At 30.3% G+C, this 21,431-nt stretch overlaps 1 protein-coding gene across 2 annotated transcripts in view; it reads right to left on the bottom strand.

Moving 5' to 3' along the window:
- LOC124947822 (cysteine-rich motor neuron 1 protein-like) overlaps window positions 1-21,431 on the bottom strand; it is a 312,934-nt gene that overhangs the window by 269,516 nt on the left and 21,987 nt on the right. For both annotated transcript variants that reach the window (XM_047490490.1, XM_047490491.1), the window contains exon 3: window positions 943-1,167. In XM_047490490.1, the coding sequence (XP_047346446.1) occupies window positions 943-1,167 (225 nt within the window). The remainder of the gene's footprint in view (window positions 1-942; window positions 1,168-21,431) is intronic.

The following is a 21,431-nucleotide window of genomic DNA, read 5'->3' on the forward strand; positions in this document are numbered from 1 at the left end:
AAGAGAAAGAAGTCAGTAATGAAATTTCAACGTTAAACTTCAGATTAGTAGAATAGCCTTTTCCAGGCATCTCTCGTTAATCAACGTTATACTCAACTCAATCAACTTTTCGTCTGCATTTTCCCTAATCCGGAAGCCTTTTCAAAGTTTTATCTTTTCAATCAAATTGAAATTATTTCAAAGCAGACACCTTTAATGTTTTCCCTCATCATACGATATAACGATGATTTAAAAAAAAAAAAAAAAAAAAAAACAGAATTTACAATTTTTCTTTTTATTAAGAATACACGTCAAATCAATTTCTTAAATTGCTCCTTGCAAATTATAAAAATATCAACGAACGTGAGGATAAAAAGATAAATGTATCATGAAGTCATTAATATTAGATTAATTTAACGTTATTAATAAAAATAAAAAAATAAAAAAAAGACTTTCGAATTATAAACTCTAAATGTATACTTAATAGTACACGTGAAGTCTAAAAAACATCGAGTGAAATTGAAAAATCAAGTGACTTCGTTTGATAAAAACGAACTGCAATCAAGGAAAAGGAAAAAACGTTAGAAAAAAAAGAAACAAAAATAAAAAGACGAATTAAACGGATCAAAAAGTTAAATTAAATTTTTCCTCCTGATCTCTTTTTCAAAAAAATATATAGAAGGCATATATATATATATATATATATATATATATATATATATATATATAATAAAAAATGAATAAATAAAAGAACGAAAGAACAAGAAGAGAGGATGTTCCGTTTCGTTCAAAAAAAGCCACCCTATATATATATATATATATATATATATATATATATATATATATCACTCTATACACGTTCACGACATAAATGTTGTAAAAGCACTGATAGAAACAAGGAAGGCAATCAAGGCGAGCCGATTCGACGGATACGTTTTTGTACGATATTTATGTGCTCCCTACCGTAGGCAATTTTCGCGGCCAAATTGAGCTTGCACTCGTGCCGCGTCATATAGACATATGGTCGTGGTTCGCCCGGACACCAGGGCACGGACGGTCCGCAAACGCATTTCCCGCTCGCGACCGCGTTTCCGCTTTCGTCCGAGGTTCCATCGCCGACCAGGTTACAACCAGGACCGGACATTACTGGTCCGTTTGGACAATGCCTTCGCCATCTCCCTGGTATCTCTGAAAAATAAGACAAAAAGAAAGGAATAGATTAGAATTAATTCACTTCTTAACTAAATTTTACTTACAGAATCAAAAATGATTCGTTCATTTGAATTAAAAATGATTTGATTTATTATAGATGTTTATTTATTAAATTTTCAGCTGTATAATACAGATACGTTTGGATTTCTGAGGAAAAAAAAAATAGATGGATAAGACGATTTCGAAGATATGAAAAATTTAAAGAGACAGAAAGAGATATGGGACCATTGAAAAAGTGAGAATAATTAATTTCGACCTTTGTTGAAACCCATCCTGTTTGGATTATTGACATATTTTTAAGATAATAATAATAATAATAATAATAATAATACTAATAATAATAATAATAATAATAATTTAACAATAATCATAACAATGATATAATGATAAAATTATGATTATAATGATAGTATTACTTATTGTCAATATCTATACGAAAGAAAATGGAGGGAAGAACGTAACGTTTAAACTTCCGGCCGCTCTATTCGGAAATAGCATTAAAAAAATTTACGCATATATTTTTTTCTTAAAGTAACTTTTATTCCTTGTCTCTTAGTCCATATCTTTCGTTTGGCAAAAGTAACAAATTTCTCGAGTCAAATACCAAAGAAAATTGCATTCGATTTCGATTATCGACTCCCTCTCTTTTCCATATTCGTTGCCTACCTTTATGTATTATCGTTCGTCCATTCGATGCCAATAATTGTATCATTATGTCTATAGAGAAATTATTATAGGAAAATATTGATGAGATTAATCTTTAATCGAACCATCGAGGAAATCGAGGAAAAAGAATTCCTATTGTTAAACCGTCCGTCCGTGATTATTTATCATCAAAATTAAAATGCAGAGAAAATATAGACGGATATAGCAAATTGTCGTATCATAACTCGTATCGTATTCCCGATTCCATTTATACGTTTTTTTTTTTTTTCTGTTCATTCGTTTCCCGCCCGTCCTCCTTTCCCTTTTTTTAGCTTATATCCATTCCCATGAATAATTGTGAATTTGCTCATATGATTGGATTTGAAGTTTGGAAGTTTGGATCGTTCCCTCAAAAACGACACATACACGTCGCGATCGGTACGTTCGTAACTCTCGACTTTCATTATTCATCCGGTTATAACGATTATGACTGATTCTGAATTATTCATCAATACGAGTCATGTTAGTAGCCACTTTTATTCGACCATTCGATCGCTTATAGATCCCTTGTACGAAACCATTAGTCAATGTAATTTTTCTTTTCTATTTACTGATCTATTTAAAATAGAAAAAGACGATTAGAATATATGACAGGATTATTGAATTTTATTCGACTATCGACTATCTCTTTAATCGAATTGCTTAAAATCAAAGGAACGAACTAACGAGTCCTGTAATTTTAAAATCAAATTCGTTCAAATGAATTTGAAAATCGATCGAACTATTTCGGTTTTTCGTCTGCTACCAATCAATTTTTTTTGTTTTGTTTTTATTTCCTTTTTTTTCTTTTTCTTAATTCGTCAAATTACTACTGTAAAATACAGAGACATTTGTTACAATAGTTTTATTTCGATTTTTGATACTAATGAGGTTCGAAGTTATAATTGATTGTGAATCCTCCTTCAATCGATTTTAGTTTATTCCCCAAAACTAATATTGTTAAAGTTTTTCTTGCGACAGTCGAAACATATTGTATCTATTTACCAAAGTTCGTCGACGTTAAGAAATACTATTGACAATAAAGTAGAAACAAGCAAAACTTTATATCATACTTTATCTTGTATTATTGGCTGTGATTTTTCTTTTATAGATTTAACAATTTTTGTTCCTCTTGACATTGCCAGAATTTTATCAATTATAATAGTAATTAATTTTAAACTGCTATTTTTTTTGGATCACTATTTTTAAACATATGATCAATATTAATTTTATCTCTATTTACATGATTTTTTTCAATTATTGTTGTTTTTTTTTTTCTTTCTTTCTTTTTCTTCTCTATATATCAATTTAGTATATACCAATATAGAATTCTTTGATAGAACATTCATTTTGATATTTAGATCATTTAAAAACTTATATTTCAATATTATCCATATTTAGATTAATATCTCGTATTATTACAGATGACAGAAGAAAAAGATACTATTTTTCATTCAATAAGAATAATCTATGGTATAATTACTATTGATCTTTTGGAATTTATCGTTGAAATTAATCATATATATTTATCGTAAATCTTGCTCATTAGGATATCTTGATTAAAATAAATTTTATATCGGACAATCTATTTCAAATTTAATTAATCACATTGATTAGCGTATTTTGAAATTAATTATCATACTTATCCTTTACATTATATTCTATTAGCTCCATTAGTGCTTATTTAAAAGAGCAGCATCTCATCGACAATCAATATGACGGACAATACACAACAGACACATACAAATTTCAACAAAGAATATATAATATAATAAATTATATTATATATTGTTCGATAAATTAAATCAAGTATTGAAATATTTCAAAAAGAAATAGATCATTTATAATACTCGAAGCTATCGGATAATTAATTCATATAATTATCCATTTTTTTGATCTACGAAAAGTAAAATCTTAGATAAAATTAATAATTGCAAAAATTCTCTTTGGATTAACAACTGTAATATCCTAGATCATAAATCTGTCTCTTTGTTTTATGTCAAACGTAATACAACACGTCGTATGCAGAGCAATATGCTCATAGTCGCAATGTAATCGGTCCCGACTTTCCCCAAGGGAAAATGCTAATTGTTTAATGAAATGTACCGTATGTGTACATATATATACAGATGTGTGTGTATCTATGTATATATATATATATATATATATATATATATATATATATGTATAGCTAAATTCAATTGTGTACCTACAAGAAATTAAATGTTGACATCTTTGATACCCCATAGCTATCAATCAGGATTCTTTAAATTTACCTTAAAAATATCAAAAAATAAATAAAACCAAATTAAAGTTCAAATTCATTTTTCATCGAACGTTGATTCATATATTTTTTTTTTATAAATTATGTCATATATATTTTCTAAAAAATCATACATACACAGACACACATAAACATATACACAGAGATACACGCATACATACACACAAAAGTATCTTATTTTTATTATTATTTTTTAAAAGAAATTATTAACCTCTTACACAATATCATTTATCGACTAAGTGGTTTTACTTTCATTACACTAGGATTATCTCTAATAACCAAGCTGGTTAATCGTGGTAATGGGGTTAGCCATAGGAGAACGCTCGAAGCTGATAGAATATAAGGAGGTCAATGCACATAATTAACCAAGTTAGTTAATCAAGATCGAAGATACCCTACCGATCGTCGATAATATCGAACCGATACTAATTGTAAGTTCAATAATCCACGTAGCAGAGCAAACCGTAAAATCGAGTTTGCCGATCGGTTTGATGATCGTTTCTCCAATACGCAAGGATAGCCTAAATGCGAATTCATTTCGACTTAATGGCCCGAACGTGAACCGGTTAATTGATCCAACTCGGCCACGCATCGAGATACCTAGTATCGATCTGCAAATGAAATTCGATTAAGAAAATTTCTCGAATTTGATATCCCGTATCACTAAACCATTATAATCGATTTAGTTAAAAGAGAACATTCGAAAAGAAATTTTTTTTCCCTTTCGTATTAGAATCGTACGAACTATTAGATATATAAATTAAAATTAAATCCTTTTGATACTTTTTCATAATCATGAAATTAAAAATAATGTTCCTTATATTGCATTTCAATAGCCATTAATTAAGAACTTTCCGATCGTACGACTAATCGACATTTAAAAAAAAGTGCCATCATCTGTTCGGTTGTAACGATATAAAGGTCAAATAATATCCATTTATATTCGATATATTTGTTGAATCATTGATAAACTTGTTATAGTTATTTCTGAAGCTTCTTGTTAAACTTTTTTCACTAGACTTTTTTTTTCTGTGTGTAACGTTTCAGACGAACGTAATATAACTTTCGAACTTTCATTTCGCCAGCTATCAAAGTGAGATAACGTTTGTTCTAAAAAAAAAAAAGAAAAAAAAAAAAAAGAAAAAAAAACAGAAAAGCCAATAAAATGAAAATTTTCTAACGAGTTCGACAACTCAAAGAGAAAGAGAGAAGATAAGGGGATGCTTAGATAGCCAACATCTAATGCCAATTCATTTGGATTTAATGGCCCATGCGAAAACCGGCAAGAGCAATTGGCCGCGTCCAACAATGTCGGAACACACATTTCCGCTTTTACGTGCGTTCCATCGATGATCTTTCTGGTAAATCGCACAATGCGAATTTGGAGAATGCAGGGTGTATAGATGAACGATTGTATGTGCTTTCCTCCTCCTGTTCGATCCGAACATGACTAAATCGTGCGTATTTGGTATCCTCGTAAAATGTTAGAATTTCGTTGTACCTACATGATATATAATATAATATCAAAATAAAAAAAAGGAAAAATTCATATGTCGTAAATCCTTTCGTGATATATGTCGTGATATTAATCGAATATACTTTCATATTTATTTCAAATTTTTTTATCGTTTATCAAAATAAATCAAAACTTATTATTAAAGTCTAATAACGATTTGATGTTTAATCGGTTATCATTAATATGTAACGAATGAATCGTTTTTCAAATGTTTTTATAAAAAAAAAAAAAATTTCTTCTTTCTCTCTCTTCAATTTCATCGGAAATTTTCTTAGATACAAAAAAAGGAAAAAAGAGAAAAAGAAAAAAAAAGAAAAAAAAAAGAAAACAAAAAAATTATTGTCGACAATTATAATATTAAAGAAGATATAATAACAATTATTTACAAGATATTCCTTTAAGTTTTTTTATATCAAGATTAACCGAGATAAACGTCGATCGAACATTGAACTAGCTCGATTGCCTTCGGCAACCGACCCGAGCTGGGGACCGCATCTCCTGAACCCCAGCGAAAAAATAAAACTTTTTCACATTATTGATGACCGACGTGATTGGCTCATTGCTCTTGTCTTCCCTTTTTGCGCTTTCGTCCCCATAATTTGAGGATTTAAACCCTCAAATCTCTTTTGATTTTATAATCACGATGATTATTAACTATTATCATTATGTTTATATTATATCATTCATTTTGCATATCATTTATATTTATTACGATCTTATGCGCATAAGCATATTTTTATCATCAAATATTTATATTAAAAGGGATGGCATTTTAAAAGAAGTTCTCTCTCTCTCTCTCTCTCTCTCTCTCTCACACACACACACACACACATACACACGCTTTCTGTCAAAAGTATTTTATAAAATTTGCATAGAAATTTTATTATTAAAATATGTAATTTAACCTTTCGAAATTAATCAGGCAATATTGTCTAAAATTAACAAAAACAACATAAAAGCTTTCTGTAAAATATTAATACAATCGATTCGATTATTTTGTTAATTGTTATCATAAAAATGATAACAATAATATGAATATTATCTTGAAAGTTTTCGAGCAATAAGTTTGAAATCTTAAACAACACTTTTCGTTACGATAAATAAACTATGTATAAGATATAATTATATTTGTCGGAGTCAATTCGTAAATACAGAATATGAAAGAGATTAATAAAAAAAAAAAAAGAAAAAAAAAAAAAAATCACGCACATATTTATAAAACTTCATGATTCTTGTAAAACTTCAAAGAAAATTGAGAAATCTCATTTTTATGAAAAATAATAGCAAACGAACGCTTCTTGTTATAGTGATTGCATACTAAGCGCTCTCAGCGGTTGTGCTTAAAAAGAAAGAAAAGTAATAAAAAAAAAAAAAAAAAAAAAAAAAAAAAAGGCAAAAAAGAAAAAGAAACGCGTCTCTTGCAGCGGGAAATTCAAAATTCCATGCACGTATACAAGCCGCTGTTCGGGATGCAATAACGTTAAGGTGCTGATGTACTGCGGCTCGTGGCTTTTCTACTGCGTGCTCGTATCCAACGAAAATAGAGATTCGCAATTACCGAAGTAAATGGAATTATGAAAAATAACGGCACGACAGCATGCCGTGCCGTGCCGAGCGTTATATAAGTAAGTTTCGTAATAATCAGCAAGCACGTTTATCATAGAGTACTCCGTTTTCCAAAGGAAAGCTCCTTGAAGAGGGTAAAAAAGAGAAATGAAAGGGAGGCGAGGAAAGGTATAAGAGAGTGACTCGAAGTACACAAGGGAAAAGCTAGCTCGCGACGTTTTCATCCACGATCGCATTTGCATGCGTAATGCAAACAGAGATTGTGTAGAAAGAGGGAGAAAGAGAGAGAGAAAGAGAAAGAGAGAAATAGTTCGGACGTTCTCTACCAACCTTCCTTTTTGTTCAAACCTTCTATACCTACTGGGATGCAATTAACTGAACTAGAAAGTTAAACACAAACGTGTTCCTTCGTGTTTAATACGAAGAAGAGATAAATAACGATCAGACAGGATCGTTCAATTTTGACTGATCGCGGATATACTTTAACTTTGTTTACGTAACGATCGAAAAATAAACGAAAAAGTACGAACGGTTTTGGATTTTCCTTGATTATAGAACTTTGAAGAATAGCGTGAACATGTTTGTACTAAAAATAACTAATTCTTTCTCTTTTTTCAATCCCTTTCCTCTCTCTCTCTCTCTCTCTCTCTCTCTCTCTCTCTCTCTCTTTCTCTATCTATCTATCTATCTGTTTTTCATTTTATATTAGATTTTTTCGTTGTTTTTTCTATTTTTTTGTTTTTCTTTTTTCCATATACATACGTAGTTATGTACATACGTAATAAAATGCAAGAAGTTGGAGGTCAAATTCGTTCCCTTTCTCGTGATTCCAATGGGAAACGAAAGAAAAGCGAATAAAGCGTAGAGAATTAATGAAGTTCGACCTAGTTTCACCTTCCAATCTTCCTTCAACTCTTAAGAGTTCTGTGTTTAATGGTCGTAGACGAACTCGTCTATGAAAGGATATTAAGGACGATTAATTGTGTGTTGGTAAGCGCTATATTTTCTAGTCCATTTCGATATTTCTCACAATCGGTCAAATAATTCATAAATTTATTATGAATTATAAACCAACGACGTAAACATTGTCACAATTAATAAAGAAAGTGAAATATCGTTCCTCAGTTTGTGTCGTTGAACAAACCAAATACTTGGACATATTTCATGTCTCTAGGGACTTTGAGTTTTAATAAAAAATTCAAAGGACAAACGATGCCAACCTGGCTGACATTGTCCAGTGGGATTATAACGTAAAATGAAATGACAGAAAACAACGTACGACGATCGAATCATCGGTGAGAAAATTGTTGCATTTTGTCCATGGCCATTCGCAAAAACGTGTTCCGTTACTGAGTCGTTAACGTCCCATCACAGAAATAACCATTGCTATTAACAAACGTGTCATAAAAAAGTATGGACGTTGCTAGACATTTTTGATATTTATTTATTTTTTTTTTCTTCTTTCTTTTTTCTTTTTTTTTCACTGTTTTTATTTTTCACAACTCAACCATGACGTAAAAAAAAAATTATATATGCAAAAAGAATTAACGATTTCTTTATAAGTTTCATTTAATATTACTCAATGGAAGAATATATATTTTTTTTAATGAACCATTTTCACAATAACAAAAATGGATTTCAATGAATTCGAAAATGTAAATCATTGAAAGTGCCTATTAATTTCCCTTTAAACGATTTATTTGTTTCCTGTAAAAACATAAATGATTCGTACGACGATGTAAAACAACTAACGCAACTGCATTGAAAATTGGATATATACATAAATATATATTATACGCACACACACAAATATATATCTAACGTGTTCTATCGCACATTCAAAACTTTTACTTGTCATTTGTGCGTAAGTTTGTAAAGAGTGCGTAACACCAGTAGAAATTTATCAGCAATACGAGTTTCACATCCGTTTTCACACACACACACACACACTCTATCCCCCCTTTCTCTCTCTCTCTAATGTCGTTACGCTTACATATACGCGTTTCATTTCATCGGAAAGGGAAAGGGAGAGAGAGAGAGAGAGAGAAATTATTATACCTTTAAAGCCGATGAATAAATATTAATCTATCAAGAAAATCGCATATCTGCCATATTTGCGAATATAATCAACTATAAAATGAAACGACGTACAATGATTTTGAAGTGTGCGTATATCGATATTAAATATCCTATATAGAGGATATATATATACGTTGTTTTCTCTCTTAATCATATCCTGTTTCTTCCTTTTTTTTATTTTTCTTATAATTTATTTACATTTCATTTATTTGTCAAGTTTGCTGTAATTCTTTTAATTAACTTGTTTAATGTCATTAAAATACAGTATGGTATAATAAAATATTCATTCTTTTTCTCTTTCATTTATTTCTTTCTCTCATCCTGCATCTCTTTCTCCAACCCTATATTATTCATACATGATACAAAAGACAATATGAAACATGAGATCTTTAAAATACATTTCTCCTCTTTCAAGTTATAAAATTCGAACAAGTGTAAAGAGTTAACCTGCATTCAGATTTTCCTTGAATAAAGTATAAAGATAGACCGAGTAAAAGAAAAAGAGAGTGAGAGAGAGAGAGAGAGAGAGAGAGAGAGAGACAGAGAGACAGAGAGAGAGAGAGAGAGAGAGAGTGAGATTTCCCTCTGAAACTGCTGCGTTGTACCCTAATTAACCGCATGAAATTGAAACACCACGTAAGCGTCGTTACCGAAGAGCTTCGTGCCATCGCAAAATCATCATTATGCTGTAACTATCCGTACTAATCTCTATCATTAAGCTTATCCATCAATCTTCTCCATTGTTGCTCAACGATTCCTCTGATTTGTTTCGCTTTCAACTCGAACGACATCACGATTAGTGATACGCCACTCAAATAACTTTGACGTCGTTATCATTGTTATCCTTGATGATCATTGACTAGTATGACACCCTTTCCAAATGGAATGGAAACATGATTGACAACGAAAAACGGATTGGATAAGTTTGGTTAACCTTCTACTTGAAACATCTATATTGTTGATTTTATTTCTATTTAAAGTCAACATAATTTCTTTCGTATATTTTATGAAAAGGTTTTTGTTTTGTTTCTTTAAAAAAAAAAGAAAAAGAAAAAAGAGAAGAAAAGAAAACAGGAAAAAGAAAAAAACCTATCTTCAACAAAAATATTAATCCAAAAATACAATATGTATATATGTACGAAGTTTACGAACTGAAAAAAATTTCTCGATTTAAAAAAGACAAAGAAACATATTTTTTCACGACGATTATTAGCTTTTTTAAATGATATACATAGATATAACAAACCCTCGAAGTTCTCAAAAAAAAAAAAAAATAGCCTCAAATCCAACCGTACGCATAATACGACTATTAAAAATAGAAGTCTGTGATAACCGGTCGAAAAAACAGAGAAAATCCTGAACGTGTTTCGAATTTATGAAAGCCAACATGCGCATACAATATTCTATACTATTCTCTACTGACCGTCATCATAGAGGAAAAGAAGGAAAAAAAAAAAAAAAAAAAAAAAAAAAAAAAAAAAGAAATAAAGAAAAAAAGCTCGAAACAGCGAAGTACTACTACTGGGAGACCAAAAACGACTAGTACAGCGAGTAAAAATGAGAGCGACAGAGAAATAGAGATGGGTGGAATTTAAAATCCATGAGAGACCGTCCGGTAGGAGAACACATTCGGGTCATCTCTCGGTGAAGTTCTCTCTTGTAACAACTCGCACATACAACATACATACTTACATACATACATACATACATACATACGTACATACGTATCTCTCCTATCGGATCTATCGTGTGTCATGCGTGACACACAAGGGAATGTCAGCTATACCGTTTTCACACGTGCAACACAATGCCACGTATTATCAGTCACTTGTATACAGAAACATACACATATACACACACACACACACACACACACACACACACATATATATATATATATATATATATAGAAAGAGAGAGAGAGAGAGACTAAGCTCAATCGACTGGTATCGACACGTACACAGATTCGATATAATAACGCAAGCTGTCTGTTGCTACTGCTACTACTGCTATTGTTGGTATTGTTGCTTCAACGGCTTGTATAAAATAAAGCGAGCAGCAATCGATTGATTCTATACAATACAATCTACGCACAGATGTATCTATACGAAATATTTAAAAACAAGAGAAACAAGGATAAGCTTCGTGGAAGCTCGCTAGGATACATACGATAAATCTTTACTTAGTAAAAGATAAACGTATATAGTGTAGAATTATACATATATAATATATATATATATATATATATATATGTATATATATGTATGTATGCATATGTGTGTATGTGTGTATTATGTGTTAAAGTCCGATCGCATTTATACGCTTTTCAAGATTTCATGCTACGGGAAAGTACGAGGAGTATGCGATGATAATGGCCTTCCGGTGATTATCGTGTGCATTCCTGAATTTCTCTCTACTTCTCGCTCTCTCTCTCTCTCTCTCTCCCTCTCTCTCTCTCTTTCTTCCTTTTTCTCACTTTGCTCCGAGGGGTTGCAATGATTATGGGTGAAGTCGCGTTCGTTACGAGGAAATTTCTTAATACTCTCGATTTGACTCGGTAATATGGCCGCATTCCCGCAATCGCGCAAGGATGCACTCTATTTGGTTTCGTGCTTTCCACTGAGATCGAGTACAGCTTTCACGTCATTTCAAAAAGACCACAGTTACTCTACGATGTGTTCCATTTAACGTACTCGTATAAAATATGTACCAATGTATGACTCCTTTTTGATTATACGTAGAAAAGTCCAATTAAAATCATGATTTTTATAATGAAAGAATATATGTAAATATCGTGTAATGTTTGTTACAACGAAATAAATGAATTTACCTATGACAATTAATTGTTAATATATTTTTCCGTAACATTGACATTTATTCTTAAAATTGACTACTTCATTTTTGAGAAGAAAGAAATATTTCTCATATAATTAAAATAACGATTAAATATTTCACGTTGAACTCGTATTTTTCTTCGTCCCCAATGGAACAAGTTATATATAGGTATATATGTATACGTGGGTGTATATATATATATATATATATATATATATATATATATATATATATATATACAGAGAGATAATTCAAGATGTAGCGTAATTTTATTTGCTAGCACTTCTCCCGGCGTGTTAGACCACGCAAGATACCATCAAGGCCGGGTCAATTTTGCGCCCGGAATATAAAGCGCGATAGCGAGCCTCTCGTGCATAGCTAAGCGCCGTTGTAATGAGAGACCGTTACTTAGAAATTAACGTTAGACGGGAAAAGTTGCTTCGTCGTTTCTTCTCGAATGTATCTCAGCCTCTTTCCCGACGATCCTCAATTTTTGCGAGAAAACTTTTTGGAAAATATCCGCTTGAAGAGTTAAATGGAAAATTTTCTTATCTATATTTTGAGGAAAACTTTGAAACACTATCGTACGATTATTATTATCATTCTACAATATTATTAAATAATATTTAATGTATATGTGAAATTATTATTTTATTAGATTGTACCGATTGTAACCAGGGAAACCGCTGGGATTTCAAATTTGACGAAGAAATTTTTTGCTGAATGTCGCAATAAAATACCAAGGACCATAGTCCTGTTTTCTATTGCTGTATAAAGAAGAATTCTTAAGAAGGGTCACGATGGGTGGGTATTTTGAAGCGAATTCTTTGAAGAATAAAATCTTAGAAGAAAAAAAGGAAAGACAGGATTGGCCATTCCTAGCGGAAAAGTTGAATCCAATAAACCAAGAATGGTCCATTCCGAGAACGGAAATATGCACTAAAATGTGGAGGATATGAGAAAACGTAACGGTCACAAGTACGAACAAGTTATATATAAATAGTTATATATACGCAGATGTACATACAATATATATGTATGTGTCACTATACATGTGTCGTAACATTTGTGGATATACATTATATTTATTATTATGAGTATATATATATATATATATATATATATATATATATATACACATATATATATTTCATATGTGAACTTATATAGACGATTATATGAATACATATAAATGCACGTACATGAATAAGAAGGAAGAATCCTCAGATAGCATACTTTACTTATATATTTCATACGTTTCAACTTTTGACATCACTCCCTTCTAACGTTTCAATACATTCCCAATGAATATCTACGACCATACCCATAATATTCTACATTTTTTAGTACTTATTTTTCAACTTGTATTGAAATAGACAATATATATATATATATATATCAAAATAAAATCTATTATGAAATTTTATGTATCAATGAATACAAAATTTGTTATAAAAATCTTACTATAAAATTATAAAGATATCTTTTAAATCAATTTATCGAAATATTGTAACATGAATCTATAATATTCTTTCATATTTGACGAAATATATGAAAGACATAAGGGAGAGTAAGAGAGAGAGAGAGTGAGAGAAAGAGAGAGAGAGGGAGGGTGAGAGAGAGAGAGAGAGAGAGAGAGAAAGACAATTCGAACAGTGAATTTGAACGTTCGGTATATCGCGGACATTTATTGGATGCCTTCTGGCTATTTCATATAGAGAGGGGAAAAGAGAGAGAGAGAGAAAGAGAGAGAGGGGGGAGGGAGTAGACCACGTTATTTCACTCTTTCGCGCGTAACGAATTACCGTACAAAGTGGGCAGTAATTTGCTATCTGATGGCTCGAGGCCACCACCGCCACCATGATAGCATTTTGTGCGTGACGGTTTAATTAGTTGAACTCGAGGTGGCCAACTTACTTTCATCGATATCGTAAGATTATTTTCAAATCACAAATAACTGATTCTATTCATTGACAAAATATATTTGTACATTACATTCAATTAATTTTTCTAAGATATTTCTACTATGTATGACTTTGTAACTTGTTACTGTCGAAATAAATGTCGAAACCATAATCCAATTTTTTTTTAATCCATAAAAAAGAAAAAAGAAAAAGGAAAAAGAAAAAGGAAAAAGAAAAAGAAAAAGAAAAATTATATAATGTAAAAATTAATAATATTACTTATAACAGTTAAAATTATATTATACAAATTATAACTTATACTTAAGAAAAATAATAAAAACTTTGGATATATTAATAATTTATTTTCTAACGACAAAATAAAATCAAATATTAAAAAAATACAAATGTGTATTTGTGTATATATATATATATGTATACATGAGTGACTTAATAGTTACATGGCTTAAAGGATTAATTTGAAATGGTGTCATGATAAATAAAAATGTGACCTTTATAAAGTGCACTTGGTGCACTTACTGATTGAAATATTGTTTTCCTTCACATAGAAATATTCAATCATTGATAATAAATAAAAAAGAGATTCGTTCGGAATTCTCTCTCTCTCTTTCTCTCTCTCTCTCTCTCTATCACTCTCTCTCACTCACTCTACCTCTTTGCGGTCGATGTTAAAGTTGGATAAAATTTATAACGGTTCGAATCGATGAAACCACTCGAAATCGGATCGGTGTGCAGTACAAACGGCTAAGTAAACTAACGCTCTCCAGCTAAATATTTCACGAAGGACGATTGTTGCTTCGAAAGTAACCGACCACCCTTTTCCAGAAAATCGAGATATATATATATATATATATATATATATATATATGTATATGTATATATATGTAGAGGATTGGTTCGAGCACGTTCGTTGCTTTCTCAATGTCGGCCAACAAATCTTTGAGAATGGTTCTTATCGTGGTATAGACGCGTATCGCATTTCTATGCAACACCGATTCTGAACGACGACGCGAATAAGTATATCTTTAAAGTGGGAAAAAAAGAAAAAGAAAAAAGAAAAGAAAAAAGAAAAGAAAAAAGAAAAAAAAAAGAAAAAAAAATACATTTTTTCTCGAAAAGCTATGGATTACGGGAAAGATCGAAAAGTTGTAAATATGCACGTTCGAAATCGATCTAAGTCGCTACGAAACTTAGTGTTCTGACGAAAGAAAAAAAAAAAGGAAAAAAGAAAGAAAGAATGAAAAAATATTCCGTAAAATCATCGATTTAAATGCAATTGAAAAAAAAAAAAAGAGAAAGAAACAAATGATAAAAGAAAAAAGGAAGAAGAGAAGAAAAACAAAAAAGAAGAAAAATAATCTATGAATATGACAAAGAAAATTTTTACGCGAAAATTTTTATTTCTCACTTTTGTGAGAAAATGATCGGGTCAATTTTTTTTTTTTTTTTTTTTTTTTTTCCATACAACTACGAACAAGAGGACGTATAAAGCATAGCAACACACACGCACCCACACTATTCGTGCTTTTGTACAAAAAGCAATCGAATGTGCGCACAATCGTCTAGTGGGATTCCTAACGAGTCTTTTCTCTTTCCATACATATACACACATACAACAGCAACGGAATCGCGGTTCTCTTTCCTTTTTCCGCTAAGCTCACCCCCGACCACCCCGAACATCGCCATTCACCAACACCATCGCTACTGACAGGCCAGCTTTGTACCGAAATAACCGGCCATTGTTCAACCATTCTACTCTTATTTCGACTGTAAAAGGAAGGAGAATGAGGCGCGAAGAGAACGTAAATAGCATTCGGTTGCCGTCAAAGGTAGTGCACGAATAAAAGAGTACCTACTGGTCTGCAACTACATCTCGCGATTCAACTTTTTCCCCCACCACCGCTAACATCACCACCATCACCACACCAACTAAATCTTGCAACCAAAGCGCACGTTTCTTTTTATCTTTACTGACACGTTTGACGATCATTCTATATATGCCCCTGTATATTTCTATGTCTGTGTTTGTAGTTGAATAACGATATATCATTAATTGTACAATTAATATATTTTATAGTATATACAAATAAACAGAGTTTTACCTTATTTACGTTTTTCGTTTCATATTAAGTAAAATTTTGTTTAAGGCAAAAATTAAAATAATATAGTGAAGTTTTTTAAAATTATGTATATTATATTTTCATTATTGAAATTTTTAATGATCATGTATATGTATATACATATAGTCATTAAAAATTTATATCTGAAATTATTATTATTTATAAAAAATATATATATATATATCTTAATTTTTATTTCTGTATGTATATACAGAGAGTGTTTCAAATTATGTGAATATAATTTCATTATTAGATACAGCATATTAAGATAAAAAAAAAATTTCATATAAACATATGTCCAATATGATCTTGTTTCCGAGATACAGACGTTTTTGTATTTTATCAGTTGTTTACTTGCTTTTAGAGAAAAATTGCTCGATGGTTCGATCGTGGAGGACCAATCAATTGGCCACCATGATCGCCAGTTCTATTAGATCCCATTCAGTCTTATTCAATTCTATTCAACCATATTCGATCCTATTCAGTTTTATTGATCTTGTTCGATCCTGTTCGATCCTATTCGGTCCTACTCAGTCTTGTTCGGTCCTATTCGATCTTATTAAATCCAATTTGATCCAATTCGATTCTATTTGGTCTTATTCAGTTCTGTATTATCCTATATTTCTACCTGTCTTAAATTTTTGATCTAAACATTGTTAAATATCTTAGAATGCATGAGATTGGATAAAAAAAATGTTTCAGACAAAATTTATTTTCTTTTTCTTTTTTTTTGGGGGGGGGGAGGGGGAAGGGGGTAAAATAAAATGCTCTTGAAAAGTTATAGATTTTCATTTTAAATAATAAAGATGAGATCGAAATAATTTTGAAAATATCAAACGAATCTGTTATATTTGATTCCAAAATCGAACAACTTTTGTTTGAAACTTTCAATAAAAATTATTTTATGAAGTATATTATATATATATATATATATAAATTATGGGATTATATAAAACAATGAAATGTTCTGAAACATTCTGTAATCCATACCTATGTTAATCAATGTTAATAACATATCACATAAAATTAATATTATAATACAATATATAGAATAATTAAATCATATATACATATTATAGAATATATATACATGTATAGTATATTAGTATATAGTATATATATAGTATATTAGTATATATATAGTATATATATAGCATATATATACTATATAGATTATCGCACACGTACGAGTGTAAAGTAGAAAAAAAAAGAAAAGTAATTAATTATTCTTTATTATATCATCGATTTCATGTGATTCTTTAATACCAGTGATTTTTTCAACCCACTCTACATCTTGTAAATTTTATATCATTCTCATAGGTACTCGTACATCGAAAAAAGAAAAAATAGAATTATTTCTTTCTATATAAATGTTACTACTTCCTTTTCTTTCGCAATCTTTATCTTACTATAAAATGTATTCCATTGTAACCATTCGATCGAGTGCGAAAAGATAAAATACGAGTTATTTCGCAACGATATAAGAAAAAAAATCGTAGAGAAAGATTCTTTTGAAAGAAATAAAATCGAATATATAAAGACGTTCAAATCTTTCGCTTTCAAATTCTTTCGGAGAAAACGAGAATTATCCTTCAGACTGACAACGGTGCTTTCATCGTTGGAGTTGTGTCATCCTTGTGTTAAGGGTTTTCTTCTCAAGTGCCTAGAACGTCCCCATTGCAGTTATGCATTAAACATACGACATAGAGGGTTGACTGGGGGGGGGGGGCAGAGGGGAATGAAGGGGAAGGAGGGGTTGAAGCGTGCTCGCATGATACGCGTATGCATACGACAGGTCACCTTCTTCGTCGTTGTCCAAACAAAAATCTTTCATTTTCTCTATGCTCCCAGTAGCACGTGAAATATCGAATGCGTTTCATAATTATTTTCTCTGTTCAAACGAAATAAAAGAAGAAAAAAAAGAACAACAAGATCAATAATGTGAAATAACAAAACAAAATAAAGAAAAAAAGAAAAAACAAAAAGGATCATATTTAAAAACGTAACAATTAAGAATAAAACTATAATTTAATACAAATAAAACTAATAAACAAGTTATACAAATAAAGTTATTAAATAATTCAATTAGTAACATAATAATTAATAATAACATTATTATAAAAACAAATATCTCTTTACCTTGAAAAGATAATTGAATGGTGAAAAAATTTTAGATAATAATTTGAAAAGTTAAGATTAAAAAATAATCTCAATTAGAATGAAGCACGACGAATTAATCGATGTTTCGCTTGGAAAAGCTCGTTATAGACAGTTATAACTATTGTAAATGAATTACGAATGAGAGCGATGAAAATGATGGAAAGAATAAGGTTTGCTTCCTCTCTCTCTCTCTCTCTCTTTCTCCATTTTTCTTTCCTTTTTCTTTTTTGTTCTTTTCCTCCTGACTTTTAAAAAATGTAGAATGGAGAGTTCGTTGCTCTCAGAGATCACAGACATCTCGAACGCATTCGTAACTGGCCTTTCTCGCGTTGTGTTTCTTCACCCTCAGCGTTCTTTTTCCGTCATAAGAGTTGGTATTTACACGTTATGAGGCGTAGCAAGTTTTCAGGTCAAGAACTTTCAGCAGTTCAACCACCCTTCCTCTTACCTGAGTCAAGCCGATGAAAGTCTTTTTATACCTGTTAACGGGTTCCGGTGTTCTTTAGCTCCGTATAATATATCAAAGGTGTGACAATTTTCGAAATCTTGAAATCCAAGAAACATTTCTTTGTTCCCTTCGAATTATACATGTATTTTCCTAAAAAAAAAAAAAAAAAAAAAAAAAAAAAAAAAAAGAAAAGAAAAAACCTTTACTCCAAACAATGTTTGTACAAGATTACTAATAATACGTCATAATATTCATTAAATCTCACGCAGTGTCATTAAATTTCAGTACAATTTTATATACGAACATTATTCTTACAAAAGACAATGACAATTTGTGAAATATTTCACCTTAGTAATTTATTCAATTGTTCCATTTTAACGAGGGCAATTCATTCGCCCTTCATTTTTCTCCCTTTCTATCCTTTCAAAGTACTCTCTCTCTCTCTCTCTCTCTCCCTCTTTCTCTCTTTCTCTCTCAGTGTGCTTTAAAAAATTACTTCCACGTAAGAGTAGTGCATAAAAGAAAATGAAAGTAAATCAAAAGGAATAACTATCGAGCGAACTTGGAAATGTAAAAAAAAGAAAAAAATGTATTAAGCAAAAATATCTTTATTTAATTTCATTTGATATCAATTGAAGTACATGAGCTATAAGAGGTTATAACCAATTAGAAAGTTCAAACAAAATCAATTTATCAAAAATATTTGTATTCAATAATATTATCCTTTAAGAATATTCTTTGAAAATTTCATCAGAAAATTTCAAAAATTAACGAAGTTATAGCAGTTTGAATTCGATCCTATCGAGTTCGACATTACATGTACTTTAACCTTTAAATGCTATTTTCTCTGGAAAATTGTTTTTCAAATGATTGCCAATAATATGATTGCAAATTAATAAACCGATTTAAATGAAATTTGATTATTTTTCATATTATCTAGTATCTGTTATACGAATATTTTTTTAAGAGCCATAGAATTTTTTTTGTTTTTTAATCATTACAAAACTACTGAAATTTTTTCTCGAAAATCGCATAACAAATTCAATCACTTCTATTTTTCCATTAAATGAAAATATTAAAAATTGACTTCGTGAAGGACTCGTTTTTTTAATATACTTCGAGAGCTTTTTGTTTTTCTCTTTTTTGGTAATACCCTGATACTGACTGGTATTATTGATACCACAAACATCATATGAAAAGACTCAATATGATTCGACATCGATAATTCCAAGAAGATAATGGATTTTTTCAATCTTTTTGTTGGAAAATATTCCTCAAAGTAAATACTATCACAAATATTTCATGATTTTATATTAATAAAATAAATAATATCTAAAAAAAAAAAAAAGAAATCATAAAAATTAGCATCTTATCATTTTCGAATCATCTAGATTCTAATCTAGATCGATAAGAAGCGTATAAAAACGTAATTAAAACTTTTAAATGAGCCATTCCATTACTCATAATTTTTCTATTTTCCAAAATTATATCTCAACGTCTTCTATCGACAAAATTAAACGCGACGACAAATTCCAGATTATTTCACGGATCTTAAACACATACCTACAATTATTTATCCTCAGACGATATCAGACAATTACATCGAAGGATTTTAGTGAGATAGTTGAAGTATAAGGGTAAGAGGGTGGAAATGGAATTCAGTGACGTCGCCGCTCTATTAAGCTAGCTCGCGGAATATCGCATTGCGATTGGCACCCCGTCGTATAGCGTTTAATGGGAAAAGTTACGTACTGCAAGCATTCGCTAAATTCTCAAGACGTTACTTCATCTCTCTGGAAAGATAGAGAAGAGGTACGTATATACGTACTCTTCTGTGTAGAGAGAAAATCGAATTTATCGAACACCTCCTCTCCTCACATTCTTATGACTTACGCCATCACTACCACAATCAACACCATCGCTTATCCTTTTCTCAACATTCACTCGTCTCGATAAGTTCTTGATATTTACAAGGAAGTCGGAAATATTGTCGCTATAACGATGTGTGGACTTGATTCAATATTCTCGAGTAGACATTATTTCCGTGAATGAATCATCGACGATCAGATAGAATCCATCTTCTCATTGAATTATATCATATATAGCATCGAATCGATAACGTTGAGCTATCGAGTACTTCTATATGCATTAACGGAATCCATTAAAATAAATTTTTATAGATGAGAAAACACATGAATTTATATAATTTATATTCAACCAGTGATTTTTTTTTATGATATATCAAATAAATTTAACGATTTTTCTTTGATACATTCAACAAAAATTCATATTATTCACAAACGAAAATAATTGATTTGAAATTTAAAACGAAATAAATTCTATTATATTTATTTTGTAAGTAGAATATATTATCGAACGTATATACAAATTAATATATAATACTAATTCATTAAATTCGATAAATTCTTATTTTGAAATAATCCAATATATTATTATATATTTTGATATATCTAACGAAATAGGATTTTTATTAAAAACCATTCATAAAATCGTTGAATACATTCATAAAGTGAATTCTTTTAAAAAATAAACAAAAAAAATAAAAATAAAACATGGGACATATTGTAAAACTTGTAAAATTAATATGAAAGAATTTTTATTTGGA

This window comes from Vespa velutina, chromosome 3 (genome assembly GCF_912470025.1).
Source record: "Vespa velutina chromosome 3, iVesVel2.1, whole genome shotgun sequence".
In the NCBI taxonomy this organism is placed as follows: domain Eukaryota; kingdom Metazoa; phylum Arthropoda; class Insecta; order Hymenoptera; family Vespidae; genus Vespa; species Vespa velutina.